This window comes from Diabrotica virgifera, chromosome 8 (genome assembly GCF_917563875.1).
Source record: "Diabrotica virgifera virgifera chromosome 8, PGI_DIABVI_V3a".
In the NCBI taxonomy this organism is placed as follows: domain Eukaryota; kingdom Metazoa; phylum Arthropoda; class Insecta; order Coleoptera; family Chrysomelidae; genus Diabrotica; species Diabrotica virgifera.
Genome location: NC_065450.1, coordinates 225,812,164 through 225,834,370, shown reverse-complemented (window position 1 = coordinate 225,834,370; position 22,207 = coordinate 225,812,164). Strand labels below are relative to the sequence as shown.

The following is a 22,207-nucleotide window of genomic DNA, read 5'->3' as shown; positions in this document are numbered from 1 at the left end:
TAAGATGTTTTCTATATTCTTCGGACACCTCCTCTCTTCTTAATGGCGAAAATGCAGGACTTTGAATGTTTTCAATTAAGTTTCTATGTCTAATAAAATATATATAATATTTAGACACTAACTTATTTACCTTTTTCCCATTCAGTACTTTCAATTTTGCGTAGTTTAGTTTTAAAAACGCCAAAAAATAATTTTATATCACTTGTAGTTACTCAAAACTTATGTAAAATTGAAGAATATATTATTTTCTATCTTGAAATGGTATTCCCATGCAACTACAATGAGTAGAAATTACGAATTTGAAAGCCTAAATAATTGCTGACAAAGCTATGGCGCGCTATTAATCTGTTTATGCAGCTTTAGATTTTCAAATGCAAATTTGGTGTGGAATTTTCTTACCGAATACCACGCGAAGTCAAATTAATATCCGGAAATTTTTTTTTGATCATGAATATTTTTAGAAAATTTCCCTCGTCTGCGACTCGGGAAATTTTTAAAATATTCATGATCTCAAAAAAATTTCCGGAAATAATTTGACCTCTAGTGGTATTACTAGTGATAATTTAGTTTTGTTTCAGTTGAAACACATGTTAAAGATTAAAACCGCCTATTTCCTTTGTTTCTAAATATATCAGAGACATTTAAAAAACAAAATGTTCACAAAACATAAGACTACAATACGATTCCGATGTATACTAACATTTGTACGGCATCGTCCTTACAGGGTGTCTCAAACTTAACATAAGAAAAGCATTTCTTTTCTTCCACCCGATACAAGTATAAAAAAGAAGTTTGAGTAAAACTTTGCACACATGTGAAATACTAAAAAAATATATAAAATAATAAAATAAGATAGCGGAATCCGTTAATCCGTTCACGAAAAAATCAACTATGAAAATGAGCATTATTTTCTATATCCCTAACTTATGCCTCGCATTATTGCTACTTGCATAGAGATAGGTTTTCTGATTCTTCTTATGTTCTTTCTACTTTTATTTAGCCAATTTTGATCTCCTCAAAATTCTTGAGGTTGACCTCTTTCGAGATCTGGTATTTTCCAAACTCTGATCTACGTTACTTTCTCTAAGTTACTTTCAGTCTTTCTAAGTATTCTTTGAGATGCATGTCGAAGATTAGATTATTCGTGTAATGATGTTTTTTAAACTATTTATAGGACTGTCCTCGTAAACATCGGACAGAGAGTTTCAGGTGCTTCTGTAGGTATATTAATGTATACAAATAAAATTAGACACAAATACCAAGGTCGCAAACCAAACCAAACAAGTCGACGGAATTTTAGACAATCATTTGAATTTTTCAACGTTATAATTATAAAAGGAATTAATATACACTTAAATTGACTATAGAATGTGATAAGTTCGTCTGATAAAGTCCATATAAGCGGGGAAACCGTCATCCTACCATTTCAAGAACCAAGAACTCATTTATATTTTGGTTGTTGCACTCTGCAGTAGATATTTACGATGAACAAGTTACCAGTTGTCGTTCTTTTAATTGTTGTGTTTACTCAACTGTTGGTACAAATCGGTGAGTACCATTTAAATATTAGTACTACTATAAAGTTTCCTTCTGTTTTTGAGAATACAAACGTCCTAACTTCTCCACTTTTATTTTTAAACCTTTACGATGATCTCATCTCTCATTAATAAAATCACAATTAAATGTTGTTTTGGGTGTGTCTAGTGTATTTATTAAATTATATTTTATTATTAGTGTTTAGTTCTTCTATCTAGGTATCTATGTAGCCCATGTTATCAATTTTAGGACGTAGGATACTAACGTGTCGAAAGTCCTTGCGTGATTTCTATTTCGTTTCATGTTTGTCGTTCCTGTGCCACTAGTTCCCATTGCCTCACTCTCATTTTCTCCAGATCTTCCATCTAGTCTTTTCCAAAATATGTTTTTTATAAGACAATAATTGTCATTATTTCTTCTTCTTCTTCTTCGTCTAGCCATTCACGTCCACATTTGAACATAAGCCTCTTCAAGTCTTCCTTTCCATTGTTTTTTGTTGTACGCTACTTGTAGCCAATTTTTCCCGGCAGTTCGTTTCAGATCATTCGTCCGTCTCACAGGAGGTCTGCCTCTGGGTCTTTTGTGTTGGTATGGTCTCCAGGTTAGGAGCCATTTGTTTAGATCGCTCCTAGCTACATGTCCAGCGTATTCCCATTTCAATTTTAATGATTTTTGTACCACATCGGTGACTTTGGTTTTCTGTCTTATCCATGTGTTTGCTTTCCTGTCCTTAAGTGATATGCCAAGCATTGCTCTTTCCATCGCGTGTTGAGTGACTCTGAGTATGTTCATATTCTTTTTTGTAATTGTCCATGTTTGTGCCCCATATGTTAATATCGGAATAATGCATGCATCAAAAACTTTAGATCTAAGATGTAGTTGAATTTACTGATTTGTGAGTATATAGTTCAGTTTGCTGAATGCTGCCCATGCTAACTTTCTTCTTCTTTTTATTTCTTCCGTTTGAATTTCCCTATTTAGTACAGTAAAACCTGTCAGTAACGGTCACTAAAAATGACAGAACTATTGGCCGATATAAAAAGTTGGCCGCTAATACCAGGTTTTGTAGTCCACGGTTTGGGGAACTTTGAAACTGGTCGGCTAGTTCAGGTTTCCGGTTTTGACAGGTGGCCGTTAACATAGGTTTTACTGTATTATTTTTTGTCCTAAGTATATATATTCTTCAACTTTTTCTATAACTTTGTCGTTTATTATTGTCACGGTTTCTTCGGAGTGCATGACTTTTGTTTTGTTTAAATTCATTTTCAGTCCTATTTTAGAAGATTCTGTGTGTAGTTCTGAAAGCATGCTTTGAAGTTCTTGTAGGTCAGTAGCTATCAGGAGTACGTCATCCGTAAATCATAGATTACTGAGGTAGCGGCCATTTATGTTTATTAGGGGAGCAAAGTATGCTAAATGTGCAGTCACTCGAGCGCTTTGGGGACCTATTGGGTTGTGAAGAGTAGGTCCTAAAACCAAAAAAAGTTAAGTAAAGTTTTCCATTTTAGGGGGCGCTTGCCATTTTTTAATTTAATTTTTCATTTCCAACAATCGTTTTTTCCGACTATAACGCCATCTATCCATAATTCGAAAAAATGTTTTGAATAAAAGTTACTTATTTTTACGTAAGGAATCCAAATCTGCAAGAAAAAATGGGGGCTCCTATTTAAGATTTTAAAGTAACCCCCCACCCCACTCCCGTGGGGGGTTGTGTTTGATGCCATCCGATAGATTTTTCAAAAATATTAAATAAGTGTATTTTACAGTTTTTAGATCTGATGTTCATTTCGCGAAATATCGCGGGATTCGTATTTAAAATATTAAATTTGCCCCCCACCCCTCTCCGTGGGAAGTCGTGTTTGGGTAGATTCGATAGATTTTTAAAAAATATTGAGCACATATTTTTTAGTTTTTCGATCTGTCATTAATTTCGCGAAATATTCGCTTTTTTCTTGTGAAATTTTGGGGCTCACCCATTTCCTTACGCCCGGCTCAAATCGCCAGATTTTTGAAATATACACTCTTTTGCATGTACTTAACTTACCTTATCTTAATCTGACAATTTCGAGTTTTTTTAAGGATAGATTTTTTCTTTCGGGCCCCCCTTAACGAACTCCCCTGTGTTAGGACCCAATATATGGTAGAGGTACATCTGCAGTGTACCAGGTTTCTCCCCATGTGATAATCTGACGCGCTCGAGTAACTGCAAAAATCCCCGCTTGGGCTCCCCTACCATTATATTTCCAATTTAGATTTTTAAACACGTCCTCCAAAACTAAGGTGAACAGTTTGGGTGATAGAGTGTCTCCCTCTTTGATTCCCCTGTTTCATGGTACATGGTTGGTGTATTTATTTTCATTTAGGTAGTATGTAGCTGTAGCTTGGTTCATAGTTTCTTTTATTAAGTTAATATATCTGCTGTCTATTCCACAATTTTGCATTGCGTTTATTACGGCCGTGTGTTCTATAGTGTCTAAAGCTTTTTCGTAGAACACAAATGCTATAAAAACTGGAAACTTGTATTCGTTACATTTTTCTATTAATATTTTTGTGGTTAACAGGTGATCGGAAGTTGAATAGCCTTTTCTAAAACCTGCCTGTTGATATGGTTGGTATTCATCTAATTTCCTTGTTTAGTTAACACTTTGGTGAGTATTTTAAACAGGTGTGACAGTAGGCTGATGGGCCTGTAGTTTTCCAACTTTCGATTATCACCTTTTTTGTGTAATAAGATTACTTTAGAGTTGTTCCAGCTCTTAGGGACTTTGCCCTGGTGTAAACAACTGTCTATATAAGCTTAGTTACAATTGCAATGAGTTCCTTACCTCCTTCTAATATCATATCTGTGGTAATCCTATCTTCTCCTGCAGCTTTATTTCTCTTCATGTTTTCCAATGCTAAAGTTACCTCTGAAATTGTTACTTTTGGCATTATTTCCGATCCAACATTTTTTATTAATTTTCGTGCTGGTCTCATTTCATCGTCTTGTTGATGTCTTCTGTAGAGTTCCGTGTAAAATTCTTCTATTCGTTTCAGTATGTTTTCTCTAGTTGTGATTTCATTTTCGTCTTTTCCCATTAATGATATTATCTGACGTCGTCCTAGTGTCGGTCTGAGGCATTTCATACTCTTATTTTTTTCAATAGTTGTTATTAATTTTTCTTCTTCTTTTCTTCTTTGTTTTTTGATTCCTTTTCTAATCTGCCTATTAAGTTCTCTATATTATTCGGTTTCCTTTTTGTTAGATTTATTTAAGACCTTCCTTTTTCTATTTGTTGTAATATTTCTTTGTCTAATTCATTGTCTGTTGTTTTTGGTTTTTTAGTTGCAGAATGCTTTTGTTCACTGTTTCGGTTATAAGGTTATTCAAATCATCAATATCATTGGAGTTGATCTGCTGCATGTTAACTTGATTTAATGCATGCATTATCTTTTTATTAAATTCAGTATTTTTTATTTCTTCAGATGTCCATTTCTATCTTTTTTCATGTATTCTTTTTCTTTTTTTGTTTATTACTAGTTTTGTTCTTATTACTCTATGGTCGCTTCCTAGGTCAAACTGATTTAATACCGATACGTCTTTTACTAGATTTCTATTTTTCGTTAAGATATAATCTATTTCATTCTTTGTCTTTTTATCGGGGCTTATCCATGTCCATTTTCTGCATGGTATTTTATTGAAAAAGGAGTTCATTGAATACATGTTATGTTCATTCATGAAATTGAGAAGCATTCTTCCTCTACTTATTTTGTATTCGTTTGGTCTCCAGTGTAGTATTTCCTTGTTCCACCTATTGTGTCTGTATTTGATGTGCCCCGCAAACCATTTAGATTCGGCAACTTTTTCTCTTGCGTCCTTCAACTTTGTAATATTTCGAATCCACACATTTCTTTTTTTGTTCTTCAAGTGTATTTGCAACATCTGTCTTTTTATTGCTCTCTGTGTTTTTATAGGTTTATCCATATTATTCTTGGTTAGTGTCCATGTTTGCGTTCCATACGTGATTACTGGTAACACACACTAGTTGAAGACTTTAGACTTAAGACGTTTCGTATATTTCTTATTCTTCAGGATGAAGCTCAATTTGCCAAATACCGTCCATGCAAATCTTATACGTCTTTTAATTTCTTTAGTTTGATTTTCTGTACTAGGTTTTATTACTTGCCCCAAATATTATACAATATATTCTCGTACTTGTTCTATTTCAATTCCTCAAATTGTGATAGCAGTATGTATCTTGTTCTGTGTTTGTCATTATTTTTGTCATCGATTCATCCTTAAACCTGGTTTTTGCCTGGTGTTCTAATTCTTCGAGCATATCTTTCAGTTTTTCTTTACTGTTGGCTATCAGGACGATTTCATTGGCGTATCTAAGATGACTCAAGTATTGCCCATTTATTTTAATTCCTTTATTTTTCCATTGTAATTTCTTGCATACGTCGTCTAATACCTGATTGAATAGCTTCGGTGATATGTTGTCAGCCTGTCCTATTCCTCTTTTTATCGCTATAGGGTTTGTATATTCGTGCAGTTTTATTCTGGTTGTAGCATTGCCGTAGATGTCTATTAATTATGTGTATCTATAGTCTCTTCGGCTATTGTGTAATGAGCTTTATGTAGCCTAGTGCTTAACACTGTCAAAGGCTTTTTCAAAGTCAACGAAAGTTGATTTTGAAATTTGAAAAACTCTATGTTTTTGTTTAGTCTTTAAGACCAGTAAAACAAATATGGTTGCTTCAATTTTGTAGATTTTTGACTGGCCGGGTTAGCACCATCTTCTTTCGTGTTTATTCTATGGATAAACTATGGACTAGTTCCTTCCATTCTCTTCTATTTCGTGCTCTGTTTTTGGGTTCACTCTATCTTGGCCAAATTATTTCATGTTCTTTCGTTGCAATTCTTTTCCAGCTGTTGTGTGGTCTCCCCTCTTTCTTTTCCCTATATATACTAAGGATTTCCTCAGTTTTCATTGTATTCCTTCATTGAACCGTTTTATCCAGTTTTTCTGTTTTGCCAGTCCCCTTCTTGTAGAATTGTTGAAATTGAACAAATCGGAAGTACGTTGCTCAGGATAGAGATCAATGGATGGAGTTGGGAGGGGCCTATGTCCAAACGTGGACGATAGAAGGCTAAGAAGAAGAAGAAGATTGGAATAAGAGGTTAACCATTGTCCTACCAAAGTAATAAAATACAAAAATTCTACCAGATTTCATTATTACTACAACAAAGATTGTTTATTTTCATTGTCATGTCACCTTCAAATAATTATATGGCTGTCGAATTTATTTTTTGTGTTAGAACACTTATTAATGCAGTACCATTGTGTTATTGCACACAAAACAAAAAAATGTGCGTTAGAGTAGTAGGATAAACTCATTATGACAATTATTAGGTTCTTGTTTCTTATGCAAACAAGGTTACAGAACTTACAAAACAAAGTACAAGGTACATGATCTTTATTTGTATTTAATGCAAAGTTAATTGGTCAATTAGAAGGTATGGGTACGTAATTTTAATTTATTTACAAAAATAGTATCATGATTAGAATAGCAAGGTTACCATAATTCGGAAAATTCAATTTTTGTAGTGATACGTAGGTATTATAGTCCAGGAAAATTAGGATTTTCTCAGGACGCTGAAATATACAGGTAGCTGAAAACTTTTTTAGACCTATAATAGGAAGAAAACCTACCTGTTTCCTGACTAGAATTCTGAGCCGCTTTTTACTCATTAACAATTTAGTGTAAAAAACGATATGTCTTCGATTTTTTGCATTTAAAAGCTAAATAGTTGACATAAAATTACACAATTCAATTTTTTTATAACATTAAAAAACCTTCAAAATGCCGAGTTTTGAAAGTAAAAGTCAATTTGTTGCTTCGCAAGCTGCAAAATAAATGAAATTCTTTGAGTCCGATCCATTCTAAAAGTTATTCTATTTGTTTATCCCAGAGACCTATGTTTTGCAATAACATAAAAAAGAAAATAATGAAGATGGCCATTCTGCGTATGCCAATTTGATAGATATATTAAAAAATCACAATGCCCAATTTTTGAATTTTGTGGTTTATAAACATTTAGAATAACTTTAAAAATATTATCCGAAAAAAAAAATAATAAAGAAAAAGAAAAAATATAAAAAAATATATAAAAAAGTAATAGAAAAAAAAGTATAATTAAAAAATGTATAAAAAAATATGTAGATAAAAATGAATGATCATTTAGAAAAAAAAAAAATACAAAAAAATATATTATAAAAAATTATAAAAAAAATACTTATTAGTAGAATTGTTAATTAGGGATTAATATTAGTATTAGTTTTAGGATAAGATACGAAAAAATGACTAATAAAATAAAAAATAGGCAAATTGGTGAATGGATTTAGTGTCCGCAGTCATACAAACCCAAATGAACAACAACAATTATCCGTAGAAAATAATTTTTATACATTCTAAAAGCTAGTATTTTAACACGAATTTTCAAATAGAAAAATTTGGCCTACGTCAATTTGGACCAAAGTTAGCCTTGTGTTTTTTTTAATTCACAGATAATTTGTGTGTAATAATTAAGGAACCTTATTGATGCCATTTTAAAGAACGGGATTTGTATTTTTTGTTAAAAACAATAAATTTGCACAAACATTGTTGGTGAAATTTCTATATTAAAAACATTTCTATATCACCGGATGTACTCAATGGATTTTGATGTTTCTTTTTTAATTTGTATGTAGTTTCTACGTACATTACAAATATGCAAATTGTTTATAAATTTATTAATTAATAAGCAGTCTAATTTGTTTAAACAATTTAAAAAAAATAATTTTTTCCAAAAATCTATTTTTTTTAATCATAGTATAATTAATAATCATAGAAAAAGTTAAAGTACACTTTAATAAATAAATTGTTTTTAATAAATAATTATTTATTGAAGATAATTTATACACCTACGTGATTTATTGAGAATAAACTTTTATTAATTAATTTGCGACAAAATCCAAAAATCGCATACAAAAGCTTAACTTTTCAACCTTAAAACGCATTTTAATTTTTGTCAATAGTGCTAATAAACATTTTTGTTCAAAATTAGTTACATTATTTCTTGTCTGAAAAATTTTTTTCTACGGCTGATAGCTTCTTGTTAAGTCAATGTTGTCCGTTCTCCTCTCCCATGAGGGGAGATTATAGGGGGCAGCCCGGAGGTAGGAGTGACAAACATTTTAGCATCTTTTTTTGGGATCCCAAAATTAACATTTTCAGCAAAATTTATGTTTTTTGGAGGTCAAATCTCTGACGTATAACATTGTATACATATTTATACAAACTTAATAAAAATATTGGTTAAATATTGTCCCCAAAACCTTAAAACATTTTCAAAATCCTTGTTCTTTATAAATTTTAAACTATTAACCAAGTTGACCGTGACAGCCATACTTATAATATTAAATATTAAAAATAGCAATCTGATATCTGATGCGTAGAAGTTGATCATCAGTTCCTTATATTGGCAAACATTTTAAATGATTCGTTTAAAACATTCTTACATCATTTTGTTCGATAGACACTTGCTTAAAAAAATCTTATAATTATGTATACTTTTAACACCTGGTTATGAGGAATGACTATAAGTTTATTTCTTTTTATCTGAATAATACAATAAAATTATTAGTATAATACAATTGATGCAAATAATGGCATTACCCAGACATCCAAAGTGAAAGTTATTCTTCAACACCAAATTGTTCTAAATGGTCCACATAATGTTCAGAAAAAAGTCACACCATTTGGGCGTCGAGTTTGGGGGAGGGGAGGGGGGAGAAATCGGTAAATTCGTAGTTTTTTACGTTTTTTGTCAATATTTCTAAAACTATGCGGTTTAGCATGAACAACCTTCTATACAAAAATGTTCTAAATTAAATTTGAAATAAAAAGGCTCTTTGAATGCTCCTTCTAAAAGGAACGGTTCCTAAGTTACGGAGGTTGTATAGTATAATTGGTTCAAAAAAAGGCCTAACCCAGACATCCAAAGTAAAAGTTTTCCTCCAACACCAAATTTTCCACAAATTGTTCAGTAAAAATTTACACCATTTTGAACGTCCGGTTTGGGGGGGGGGGGGGGAGATAGGTCAGAAATCGGTAAATTAGTAGTTTTTTTACGTCTTTCGTCAATATTTCTAAAACTATGTTTTAGCGTAAACAATGTTCTATATAAAAATGTTCTACATAAAATTTAAAACAAAAAAGGTCCTAGACATAATTGTTATATAAAATCAACGGTTCCAAAGTTACGGAGAGTGAAAGTGGAGGTTTTCGATAGTTTTTATATTATTTGGGCAATTAACGATGATTTTGGGTGGTGAGGTTGACGTTTGTTCAAGAGCTTATCCCTAACATACCATCGGCCACCAAAATAGCAAATTTTATGTACAAAACACAATCCTGTTAAATAAAATTTATTTCATCAGTAATAAATTGCCCAAAAAACATAAAAAGTATCGAAAACCTCCACTTTTCACCCTCCGTAACTCTGTAACCGTTGATTTTATAACAACTATGTATAGGGATTTTTTGTTTAAAATTTTATGTAGAACACTTTTGTGTAGAATATTGTTTGCGCTAAAGCATGGTTTTAGAAATATTGACGAACAACGTAAAAAAACTACTAATTTATCGACTTCTCCCCCCCCCCCCAAACCGGACGCTCAAAATAGTGTAACTTTTTACGGAACAATATGTGGACCATATAGAACAATTTGGTGTTGGAGGAAAACTTTTAAAATTGGAAAGAAATCCTTTGTAAAAGGTATAAAATTTTTTTTTATTAAAAATCCCTTAAAAGGGCTACATCACAACAAAACGTTTTTGATTTTTATAAAAAATCATCATCAGTGTTCGATCTAAAAATAAGTATAACCGATTTAATGAGTATTTAAATTTTGACAAAGGTTAGAGCAAGTTGGTTATACTTACAAACTGGATGCTAGCTGAGCCACAAAAGAAAATATCTGGGTAAAAAACCCTTTACATAAAATATAGATGCCTTAAAAGTGCATACTTCAATAAAAAGGCCTGTGATGGTCACATGGCAAACAGGATAATGCCCTAAGGTAAAGTATACAGGTTTCCCAACACGTGGGATCCAAATTGAGTTGATCACATTTCAATGACTTAATGGCAATTGAATGCAAAATGAGTGATGTTTCTGAAAGTTGTCAAAAGACAGATGGACAACGTGACGTGGAATTTACCCTGTATTACGACAGCAAACTAATTGTTAGTAAAATATATAATGAAAATTAACATAGTAATAACAAACATCAACAAAGTTGTGGCTATAATTACATTTAAGTAAGTACCTTGAATATGTAAGATGAACGTGGAGCATGAAATGATTTTTATAATGTAAATAGAGAAATAGCCAGAATCTATGCAGCCACCTATACATAATTCAAAGGTTGATGAATGCCGTTCCTATTCAAATTGAAGTAAGTCCAACTGTGCTGTTGAAAATTTAATTTACTATGAATTAAAAGGTGTGTTTGGTTTAATTGTACTAATGGCAGAGTAAATTAGAGAGTCTGTAGTAAATGGAAGTCTGATATTAAAGTAGTGTTGAAATTAAGATAAGTTGTATGAGTCACAGGAGGAAACTGATATGATATAATGATATGTGAATTAATTGGTTATAGGTACCTGAGTGTTAATATTGGAAGTGAAGAAGAATATCAATTGAACTAATAACCTGGCAAAAGTATGAGGTCCTTTTATGTAACATAGGCATCTAGGACTAAACATGTTTGTGAAATAGGGATTTTTCTATTTTTTATTTTTTATACCAAATTTTCGAGTTGAATTGAAAAGGTTTAAAACTGGATGGATGTATGAAGGTGTATTGGAAAACAAGCAATATGTGTAAAATTAGAAGGTAGTGAATAATTTATGATTTGATATCAGAATTGTTTACTGTAATGAGGTGTGATGAAAAAGGCTGGGCGCCCCAGGAACCAGACCCCACATCATATGGATAAGAGAGTGGAAGAATTAGTATAAAAACCTTTTATAAATATTTTTCTGAAGTTTAGTTGGACCCATAACGATACGAGTCTTCCAAAATAATCTACTTTAACTTTTTCCACAGTTTTTATTAAATCGACCAGTCACAACTCTAACACTATTTGGTCTCTTCCACCCAATTTCATAACTTATCGCCATTTGATCAGGTTTTCGTTATGGGTCCAACTAAACTTCAGAAAAATATTTATAAAAGGTTTTTATACTAATTCTTCCACTCTCTGTGGATGTGGGGTCTGGTTCCTGGGGCGCCCAGCCTTTTTCATCACACCTCATTACAGTAAACAATTCTGATATCAAATCATAAATTATTCACTACCTTCTAATTTTACACATATTGCTTGTTTTCCAATACACCTTCATACATCCATCCAGTTTTAAACCTTTTCAATTCAACTCGATAACTTGGTATAAAAAATAAAAAATAGAAAAACCCCTATTTCACAAACATGTTTAGTCCTAGATGCCTATGTTACATAAAAGGACCTCATACTTTTGCCAGGTTATTAGTTCAATTGATATTCTTCTTCACTTCCAATATTAACACTCAGGTATCTATAACCAATTAATTCACATATCATTATATCATATCAGTTTCCTCCTGTGACTCATACAACTTATCTTAATTTTAACACTACTTTAATATCAGACTTCCATTTACTACAGACTCTGTAATTTACTCTGCCATTAGTACAATTAAACCAAACACACCTTTTAATTCATAGTAAATTAAATTTTCAACAGCACAGTTGGACTTACTTCCATTTGAATAGGAACGGCATTCATCAACCTTTGAATTATGTATAGATGGCTGCATAGATTCGGGCTATTTCTCTATTTACATTATAAAAATCATTTCATGCTCCACGTTCATCTTACATATTCAAGGTACTTACTTAAATGTAATTATAGCCACAACTTTGTTGATGTTTGTTATTACTATGTTAATTTTCATTACAGTCATTCGGGGTAACTTTGATCCACTTTTTAAATATTTTTTTAATTTATTTTTACACTGACCTTCTTAATTGTTCTTTTATATTATATTATGATTGTGTATAGTTTGATAATGTCTTACAAGCTTAAAAATATGCCACAGTAGCAAGTATAATTCAGGAAAAAAAATTTTTGACATGGTTCAAAGTTAGACCCGCTATTGGTGTAACTTTGAACCATATCTACAATTATACAAAAAATCTTATATATTTGATGTTTTAAGCTATCAGGACAACTTTGCAAGAATGAATTAGGTTAGTTCGGATGTACAAAAATTACACAGTTGTTACACGGCACTAAAATATTTAGAGCAGGCCTGGTTGCCATTCTGTTCTATATGACTGTACATGGGTTGGTCCAACAATACTCAAAGACTAATTTGAAAATATTTATTAGGAAACTAAAGTTCTACAAAACAATACTACATAAAGATTACTCGTTAATTTACCAACAGAAATATTAAAGTTTTCACTCGATAGGCGAATCAAAGTTTCTTTAAACAGGTGGCACAAATAAACATATTGGTATTTGATTTGTGAAGATTGTTATTTTCAATGCAGCTCAAATGGAATATTCTTATGCACTTATTGCATTTTATACCTAATGAATGCATGGAAACATTGAAAGTGCAAAAATAACACAATCCAGAAGATATTTCTAGATTTTTAAAATTATTAGCTTCTGCCAGATCTCTCTTGCTTTGTATTTCACCCAAGGGGAATGATTGAGGGGAATGCGACGTCATTTTCTGCTGATTTTTCATTTTGTTTTCTGTCTTGCATTCCTTGCTTACTTCACTGCATTTTTTAACTTGATTTTCCTTCATTTCACTTACTATGTTTTCTTCTTCGTTACTGACGATCTGATCCTGGTCTGTCTTTTCTGTCACTACAATATCTACTGGCATATCGTCAATGTCGAAATTGTAGCCAATTGAGTCCTCGACTATAATCTCAGTCAAATTAGTTTCTTCCAAAATTTGCTGACCATGCAGATCTCCATAATCCAGCATCTGTTCTTGGTTTACCTCATCAACGTCTTCATTTTCTTGCACATTGTTCTCTGCAGGTATGTATTCTGCTTCTTCAGCAGTTCTGTTGGTCGTAATAGATCTACGACCCCCTCGTATTTTTGGTCCACCTCGTGTTTTTGGTCCACCTCTTGGTTTTGGTCCACATCGTGTTTTTAGTCCACCTCGTGGTTTTATTACACCTCGTAGGTTCGGTTCACCTTTTGTTGTAGATTTTCTAGTTGCTAGTAGTGAACCCCTGTTTTCATAATACTGATTCACTTCTTCGACTGAAACACTTTTGCCAGCAGTTATTGGAAGACAGAATTTTTTTGCCCTCGTAACGTTTTGCAAATCATTTTCACGAATCTTTTCTACATATAATTTAAATTCTTTTCCAATATCTTCATTAATTTTACCCATTGGTCGAGCATACAACGGAAGTTTTAGTAATGCCTTGTTTCTGTCAGTGGGATAAATTCCTGAAGCCTCAAACCCCTTTTTGAGATTCTGAGCTGCAGTGTCCTTTCCGAGGTCTAGAGTTGCTTTGAGAAGTTGGCAAAATACTGATTTTGGCATAGCTACTGTTTTTCTTCCTCCCTTGGTCGCTCTCCACTGAGTTAAAATTTGGCGCCAATATGTTTTAAGACTGGCAAAATACCCCACATCCAGTGGTTGCAGCAAGTGGGTAGAGTTTGGAGGGAAAAATATTAAAAGAACATTATGTTCCCTTGCAAGTGTTAATGTTTTTATTGAAATATGTGCTGACATGTTGTCGCCTATCAAGATCTTTCTACCTTCGTTTGTGTTGGCGTACGGTAGAAAATGTGTCTCAAACCAGTCATCAAATATAGAATTTTCAATCCAGCCTGATTTTGAGGTGTTCAACTTCGTACCAGTAGGTGCACCAAAAACCCAATCCGACCACTTCAGATTACCTTTCATTATTACATATGGAGGTAGAAACTCTCCATCTGCATTTGCACAAAACAGAGTGGTAAAACAAGACTTCGTTGAATTTACGATTCTCTCTGGATTCCTGCAACCTCTTCTGAATAAAAGTTTTCTTTTTGTTGGAACGTCGTGGAACCCTGTTTCGTCGTAATTGTAAATATTGTTGGGTGTGATATCAGAAACTTCTATCTCGAAGTTATCAAAAAATTCATTTATTACATCTTCATTTACTTGCGCCCTCCTTCTGGAAATATTCGTTTGAAACCGTTGAGCAAGTTCTGTGCGGTTTCTCTCCAAAAATAATTGACTCCAATCCCAGCCTGGAAAATTTTCCTTAAACTGTGATACTTTTCTCCCTTGAGAATTTAAGTAACTTTGAGCAATGCATCTCACATCAAACAAAGATATTGGAATTCCATTATCACTTAAAGAAATAACATGCTTGGCTATCGACTTTTCTTCTTCTTGAGAAAATACTGTAGGCCTTCCGACATTTTTTGAGTGGTTTCGTTTTAATTTATTTCGAATCGTATTACGCGGGATATCGTATTGTTTTGAGGCCTGTCTTTCACTCAGCATTCCACTTTTAACCTGTTCTAGTACTGCTTGTAGGTGTTCCTCTGTATATCGGCTTTTAGTTCCATACCGACGGACGCCAGCATGTAGACTGTGTATCTGTTTTCTCGGCATTTCGGGAAACCCTGAAATACAAAAATACAAAATTAAATTCAATAAATAAAATTTCCCGCAATTTTAAATCGTCAGGGTAACTTTGAACCAGTTTCAGTGTGGTGCAAAGTTAGCCTGAAATGATATAAATTCTCAGCCCGGCCAGTTTTTGCTGCAAAACGGAGATATTTTAATGAATCTTGAAGCTTTGATGTAACGAAAGTGATCCTAAATCATTAATAAAATAATTAAAATCCCCTGCATACTTACTTTTTCGACAGAATCGGTATAAATTATCACTTTAAATTACTGTTTACAACCCAGCACTTTACAGAACGTATACAAATTCAAGTTTGACACAATGTAGCATATCAGACGCCTTCAAACTTAACGGAAATGTCAATAAAAGAGACCTCTATTGCAATTTATCCAAATTAAATGGTTTTAACAGCAAGAATACTACTTATAACGTACACTTATATCAAAAAAAATAAATGGTTCAAAGTTAGACCCTGTGGATCAAAGTTACCCCGAATGACTGTATATATTTTACTAACAATTAGTTGGCTGTCGTAATACAGGGTAAATTCCACGTCACGTTGTCCATCTGTCTTTTGACACCTTTCAGAAACATCACTCATTTTGCATTCAGTTGCCATTAAGTCATTGAAATGTGATCAACTCAATTTGAATCCCACGTGTTGGGAAACCTGTATACTTTACCTTAGGGCATTATCCTGTTTGCCGTGTGACCATCACAGGCCTTTTTATTGAAGTATGCACTTTTAAGGAATCTATATTTTATGTAAAGGGTTTTTTACCCAGATATTTTCTTTTGTGGCTCAGCTAGCATCCATTTTGTAAGTATAACCAACTGGCTCTAACCTTTGTCAAAATTTAAATACTAACTTTATATTCATTAAATCGGTTATACTTATTTTTAGATCGAACACTGATGATGATTTTTTATAAAAATCGAAAACGTTTTGTTGTGATGTAGCCCTTTTAAGGGATTTTTAATAAAAAAAAATTTTTTATTCCTTTTACAAAGGATTTCTTTCCAATTTTGTGATTGATGGTATACAGCCAACTACAGGAAAACTTTTCTTTTCCTTGTGGATTTTGAAAACTTTTACTTTGTATGTCTGGGTTAGGTCTTTTTTTGGACCAATTATACTATACTACCTCCGTAACTTGGCAACCGTTCATTTTAGAAGGATTATGAATAGGGCCTTTTTTATTTCGAATTTAATGTAGAACATTTTTAAAACTACGAAAATAAAAAAATAAAAAACTACGAATGTACCGATTTCTCCCCACTCTCCCCCCCAAACCCGACGCTCAAAATGGTGTGACTTTTTTCTGAACATTATGTGGTCCATATAGAACAATAAAACAATTTGGTGTTGGAGGATAACTTTCACTTTGGATGTCTGGGTTTGGGTCTAGCTAACCGTACTATATCGGTACATCGAAAAAACTAAAAATGTTTGTACTAGAAGTACCTACAAACTTTACGATAAACTACTACAGATTATAAATATCCATAGATATGCTACCACCAGAATAAAACTGCACGATTATACAAACCCTGTAGGGATAAAAAGAGGAATAAGACAGGGTGACACCATATCACCGAAGCTATTCAATCACGTATTGGAAGACGTATGCAAGAAATTAGAAATTACAATGGGAAATAAAGGAATCAAAATAAATCATAATACTTGAGTCACCTTAGATACGCCGATGATATCGTCCTGATAGCCAACAGTAAAGAAGAACTGGAAAATATACTCGAAAAATTAGAACACCAGGCAAAAACAGCAGGTATAAGATTGAACCTACGCAAAACAAAGACCATGACATACACAGAACAAGATACTGCTATCGCAAATCGAGGAAGTGAAATAGAACAAGTACAAGAATATATTTGGGGCAAGTAATAAAAGCGAGCTGAGAAAAGCAAACAGCCTCTTTCCTAGACCCCTTCTGGTGTTTATTTTTCCTTGGATAAGTAGCTAAAGTATAGTTGAAGTAAAAAATATAGTAGAATGATCAGATTTGTAGGTCTGTACAGTTCTGCTTTAACGTATAAGGTTGGCTGTTCTAGTAATTAAATATTTAATGAAAAATATTTATTTTTTACTTAGGTATTTGCCGTTAAAGTGAAATATTTCGTACTCAAATTAATTTTGACCATTTTTTATTAACATTTCACCTTACAGGGACCCTCCTATTTTTATAACTTCATGTCGAACAAAATGTTCTAATCTAAATGCAAAACAACACGTTACACTCTATTAACGAACTGCTTTCCAACTAAAACGCTTATCTTACTAAAACGGCATCTGCTCGATTGTAAACAAGAAGGTGTCAAATGTCGCCACTTTGAAAGCGTTCTACAGTATATGTTACCGTGACTATACTCTATCTTTACTGTGCCCCATAACGTAACTCAAGTATTCCAACTTTCTTTTCTTTGTAGTTTTTCCTATCTCTCTCTCTCTCCTTACCTATCCGACATAGTACCTCCTCGTGTTCGGTCCAGGATATACGTAATATCCGTCGGTAAGCCCACATTTCCAAGGCCTCTACTTTTTTATTAATGTTGCGGTCATTGTCCACGCCTCCAATCCATATAAGCAAACCGGATATACATAACATTTGAGAAGTCGAATTTTGAGAGTGTACAGGATTTATATTAGCATTCAAAAATAAGACCAATTCATATCGATTTTATTTTTAAAGGTCTTAAACAAACATTATTTTTTATAGTAAAATAACTGGGTGACATTTATTTCACAATGTAGGTCAATCCACGATTGTAGGTCAATCCACGTAGTAAACGACCCCAACCACCATAAGAGATAGGGTGAGGCTGTTAGAGGCGAAAATTTGCTTCATGCTAGTGAACGACGCTCTTGCTTTTTCTATTCTTATACGTATCTTCTTCGCTTGATTTCAGGTTGAATTAACTGTTGTTCCTAACGGCCGGTTTCACAATCTGTGGTTAACCCTAGCGGTCAACTAACCTTTACCCACAGTCTAACTGACAGTTGCTGTTTCACAACCACAGATTCAATCATGGTTAGTTGACCGTAAGTTTTGTTTTATTTTTCTTATGTTGGTAGGAAATTATGGACAATGATCACCAGAAATAACATTTTTATGGAAGAATTATCAAATCAGCTGATCAGTCAGATGAGTTTCCATTGATTTTTATTAGGATATATTCAATAAATTGTTATATTTTTTATGACTATTAATTTGTTGTATATATTTTTTAAGGATTTTATATTTAGTTGTGGAGTTTATTTTGCAGATTAAGGAAAAATAAATGTGTGTATATGTGTGGTATTCAGTCAGACTTGTGGTTGATTTGCATAATCATATATTTTAACATAGCTCCTATGGGATTAATAAAATTTGATACATGATGGTTGCATCTTAGATTTTGGACCATAAAAATTACTATGCAAAACTTTCTTGAAGTATATTTTTTTCGTAAAATTAATATTAAAAATGCTTCCCATACGTAGCCAACTAAAGTACACATACTGTATATTACATGCACATTATACATTTTAAGTTTTGTTTAAGAATAATATTTGTTTTAAGGTCTTTCGCCAATATTGTTAAAATTAAATTGTTAATATAAAAACATGTACCTAGCAAGCAAGAGACTATAGTATGTACTTATTAATAATTACCCCAGGAAGCAAATCATTTAAAAATCGAACAATTATTGGCCGCTGAAATGCTAAACGCATTTAAGTACATCATATAAATTCATATCTGTAATTAATAATTTACGTGTATACACTCTGTCCTGTCAATAAAACGAAATTAGGTTAGGATAACCTCTGGTTAAAAGCTTAACCATCACTCCAAGCTCTGGTTAAAAATTCTGTCGGTTAACCACAACTTCGCCGTTGACCTGATATTGTGAAACACATATTTCGGGGTAACTTTTGGTTATCTCTTAACCACAAGTTAACTTCGACTTGTGAAACCGGCCGTTAGTAACTGTACGAACTCACATATATTCAATTCTTTGATTGTCTAAAATCAGTTGTCTTGCTCGTTGTTGTGTTTTGCTTACTAATATTCACTTCGTTTTTGTGATGTTTAGTTTGAGCCCGTATTGTGCACCTGTTCTTTGTATGTTACTCATCAGGCAACTCAGCTCCTCCATGCTACTCGCAAGAATCACAGTGTCATCAGCATATCTTATGTTGTTAATTATTTCTCGATTTATCTTTATGCCCTCTGTGCTTTCCTCTAGCGCTGTCTTGAATACGTCTTCCGAGTATATGTTCCACAGGGAAGTATCATTGGCCCTCTTTTATTTTTGATTTTCGTCAATGATTTAAATCAACTGATAAACGATAGCTCAACATCTTTGGTTCGGATTCCATTAGATAAATTTTCTGATGCAATAAGCGTTCGAGTAGAAAACGTGGAACAGCAGTCAGCCTGTTATGTCACTCAATTTGCTGACGATACCACAGTTGCACTAAATTCCAATATTTTTTTTTATATAGTACAAAATGCAAACTGTCTTGTAGAAAGTATGACTCATTACTGTTTAAATAATGCCCTAATCTTAAATGGATCAAAGACCAATATGGTAACCTTTTCACCTTCTACTATGCAGATGAGTCCATTAGTAAAACTTGACAATGGGTCAGAGGTAAATAGCCACTCCACTAAGTTGTTAGGTATTTACCTGGATTCTAATTTGTCTTGGAGCTCTCACGTTGATTATGTAGTGGGAAGATTGTCTGTGCACTGTTATGTTCTATGGCAACTTAGAATTTTATCTCCCTAGATATCTTAAAACTTTACTATTTTGCTCATGTACAGTCAATTTTGCAATATTGCTTAGTTTGTTGGGGAAATTTCTCGAGAATTAATGAAGTGCTTGTTCTTCAAAAAAAAAAAAAAATATTCGTACTATGACGTTTGGAAGGCGCTTGGATTCCTGTAGACCAGTTTTTAAACAATTAAATATTTTAACTGTAATTTCGCTGTATATTTTCAGTGTTTATGTAAAGTCACATAGATGCAATTTTATTTGCAGAAATGATGAGAGGCTACAATTTTCGTTACAAAAATGATTTGGTGAGCCCTGTTCGCCACTTGATCGTTATGGGCAAGGGTTTTAAATTACCTAATTATGTTAAAGAGTCAAATATTTATGTATTTAAGAGAACAGTTAAGGACTTACTTCTGGTAAACACTTTCTATTCGTTGGAGTAATACTTGCAGGCATCTTTTTAACAATTTGTATGTTTTTGTGTATATTTTATATGTTTTTATGTTAACTGTTTTTATGTACTTATAGTTTTTACTGATCATAGATTGTATTTGACGCATTTCAATACTTGTAAAAGTCAGATGAAATAAAGAATATTTATTGATTGGTTGATGTTAAAGAGAATAGGAGATAAGATACAGCCCTGCCGTACCCCTCTCTTTATTTCAATTTTATTGGTCAATGTAGATCATACTTTCACTTTGGCTGTTTGACCCCAATGGCAATAGAGACTGGCCATTGCTCGAATGTCTCTCTAGTCGATTCCGATCTTATGGAGTACCTACTCCAATTATCTTTAGGTGCTTTACATTATCGAATGCTTTTGCGTAATCCATAAAGCATATACACGATATATACACATATTCTTCATATTCTTTCTGGTTTACTAAAATATTAATTATTTTTGTTGCAGACTGCAAAATTACACATTGTGGACCTGAGGAGACCCCTGGATGCGCACCATGCTGTCCAGAAGAAGAAGTAACGTGTGACAATAAAGTCGCGCAGAAATGTCCAGGATACTGTTCCGTTATATGTAAACTACAATGTAACTGTAAAGGCGGGTATTTCAAGGATACAGAAACTGGACAATGCGTAAAAGAGTGCCCAGACGATGATAAGTAATTTGTTATAGGCTAAGATATAATATGACATGATACACAAAAATATCAAAATATGTGCTCAAAATGTTTGTAATTATGATAGACTGTAAAATTTTTTATGTTATAGTTTTTAATAAAAATTACTAAAATGTTTATTAGGTAATATTTTCGTCCAGAACACGCAAAAATATTCTAGGGTTCAGCTAGGTTCATGCTTCTTTCTCATTTAATACAAAAAATTGAAGTAAAAAGTAAATAGAATGAAAGGGATATACTTCAAGATGATTTTCTTAGGATTTGTTTTATTTTATTATGATCTTCAAAAATGAAGATAACGATCTTGCGCCCTCAGCGCACTACTAAAATATCGATATCTTGGTCAGAAATAAACGTACCTACACGTTCCGAAGCTCAAAATGTTCCTTCTGAATACAGACAAGGCATCTAAAGAAGAAGAAGAAAGTATAAATGTTTATTGCTCAAATTTGCTTAAAACCCTTATAAACAAATTAATTTTGAATTTTTTAAGAAAATTATCATTTCAAACGCGTTTAACTTATACTTATTTTGCAACCATTTTTCTGTCCCACAACGATCTTGTGAAAAGGCGGAGTTTGGAGTGCGCAGAGTGAGAAAGAATTCGGGCAGAAAAGGATAAAGTTCATCAGAACATAATATACGCTTGCATTCAAGCTGGATAATCACTGGCTAGATATTAAAATTTTACAATGTTGTCAATATGTGGATGATCACAGTAATATTGGGTATTTTTAGTATGATACTATCTAAAAAAATGATATTATTCTGAACAGATGCCAGGCATGATCTACCCGGTCTGCAATGAGGACTATGCCGTCTGCAAACCTCAAGTTACTCATACACTTCCCATTTATGTTGACATAATATGTTCTCATATTTTCCCAATAGTCCCAATTATTGTTGCTCATAGCACTATGTAATAAAGCATAAAGCGGTGCATAGTTTAGGAGAGATAATGTATCCTTGCCTGACACCAGTGCCGGATTAAGGGGGGGCTATGGGACTATTAGCCCC

General features: G+C 32.9%; 1 protein-coding gene across 1 annotated transcript; it reads left to right on the top strand.

Annotated features, from left to right (window-relative positions):
- The first annotated feature begins 1,248 nt into the window (after positions 1-1,248).
- LOC114337169 (chymotrypsin inhibitor Ani s 6) lies at positions 1,249-21,307 on the top strand. The gene is made up of 2 exons (XM_028287565.2): positions 1,249-1,548; positions 20,965-21,307. Exons 1-2 carry the CDS (start codon positions 1,485-1,487, stop codon positions 21,174-21,176), a joined length of 276 nt encoding a protein of 91 aa, XP_028143366.1. The 5' UTR covers positions 1,249-1,484; the 3' UTR covers positions 21,177-21,307.
- The last annotated feature ends 900 nt before the right edge of the window (positions 21,308-22,207 follow it).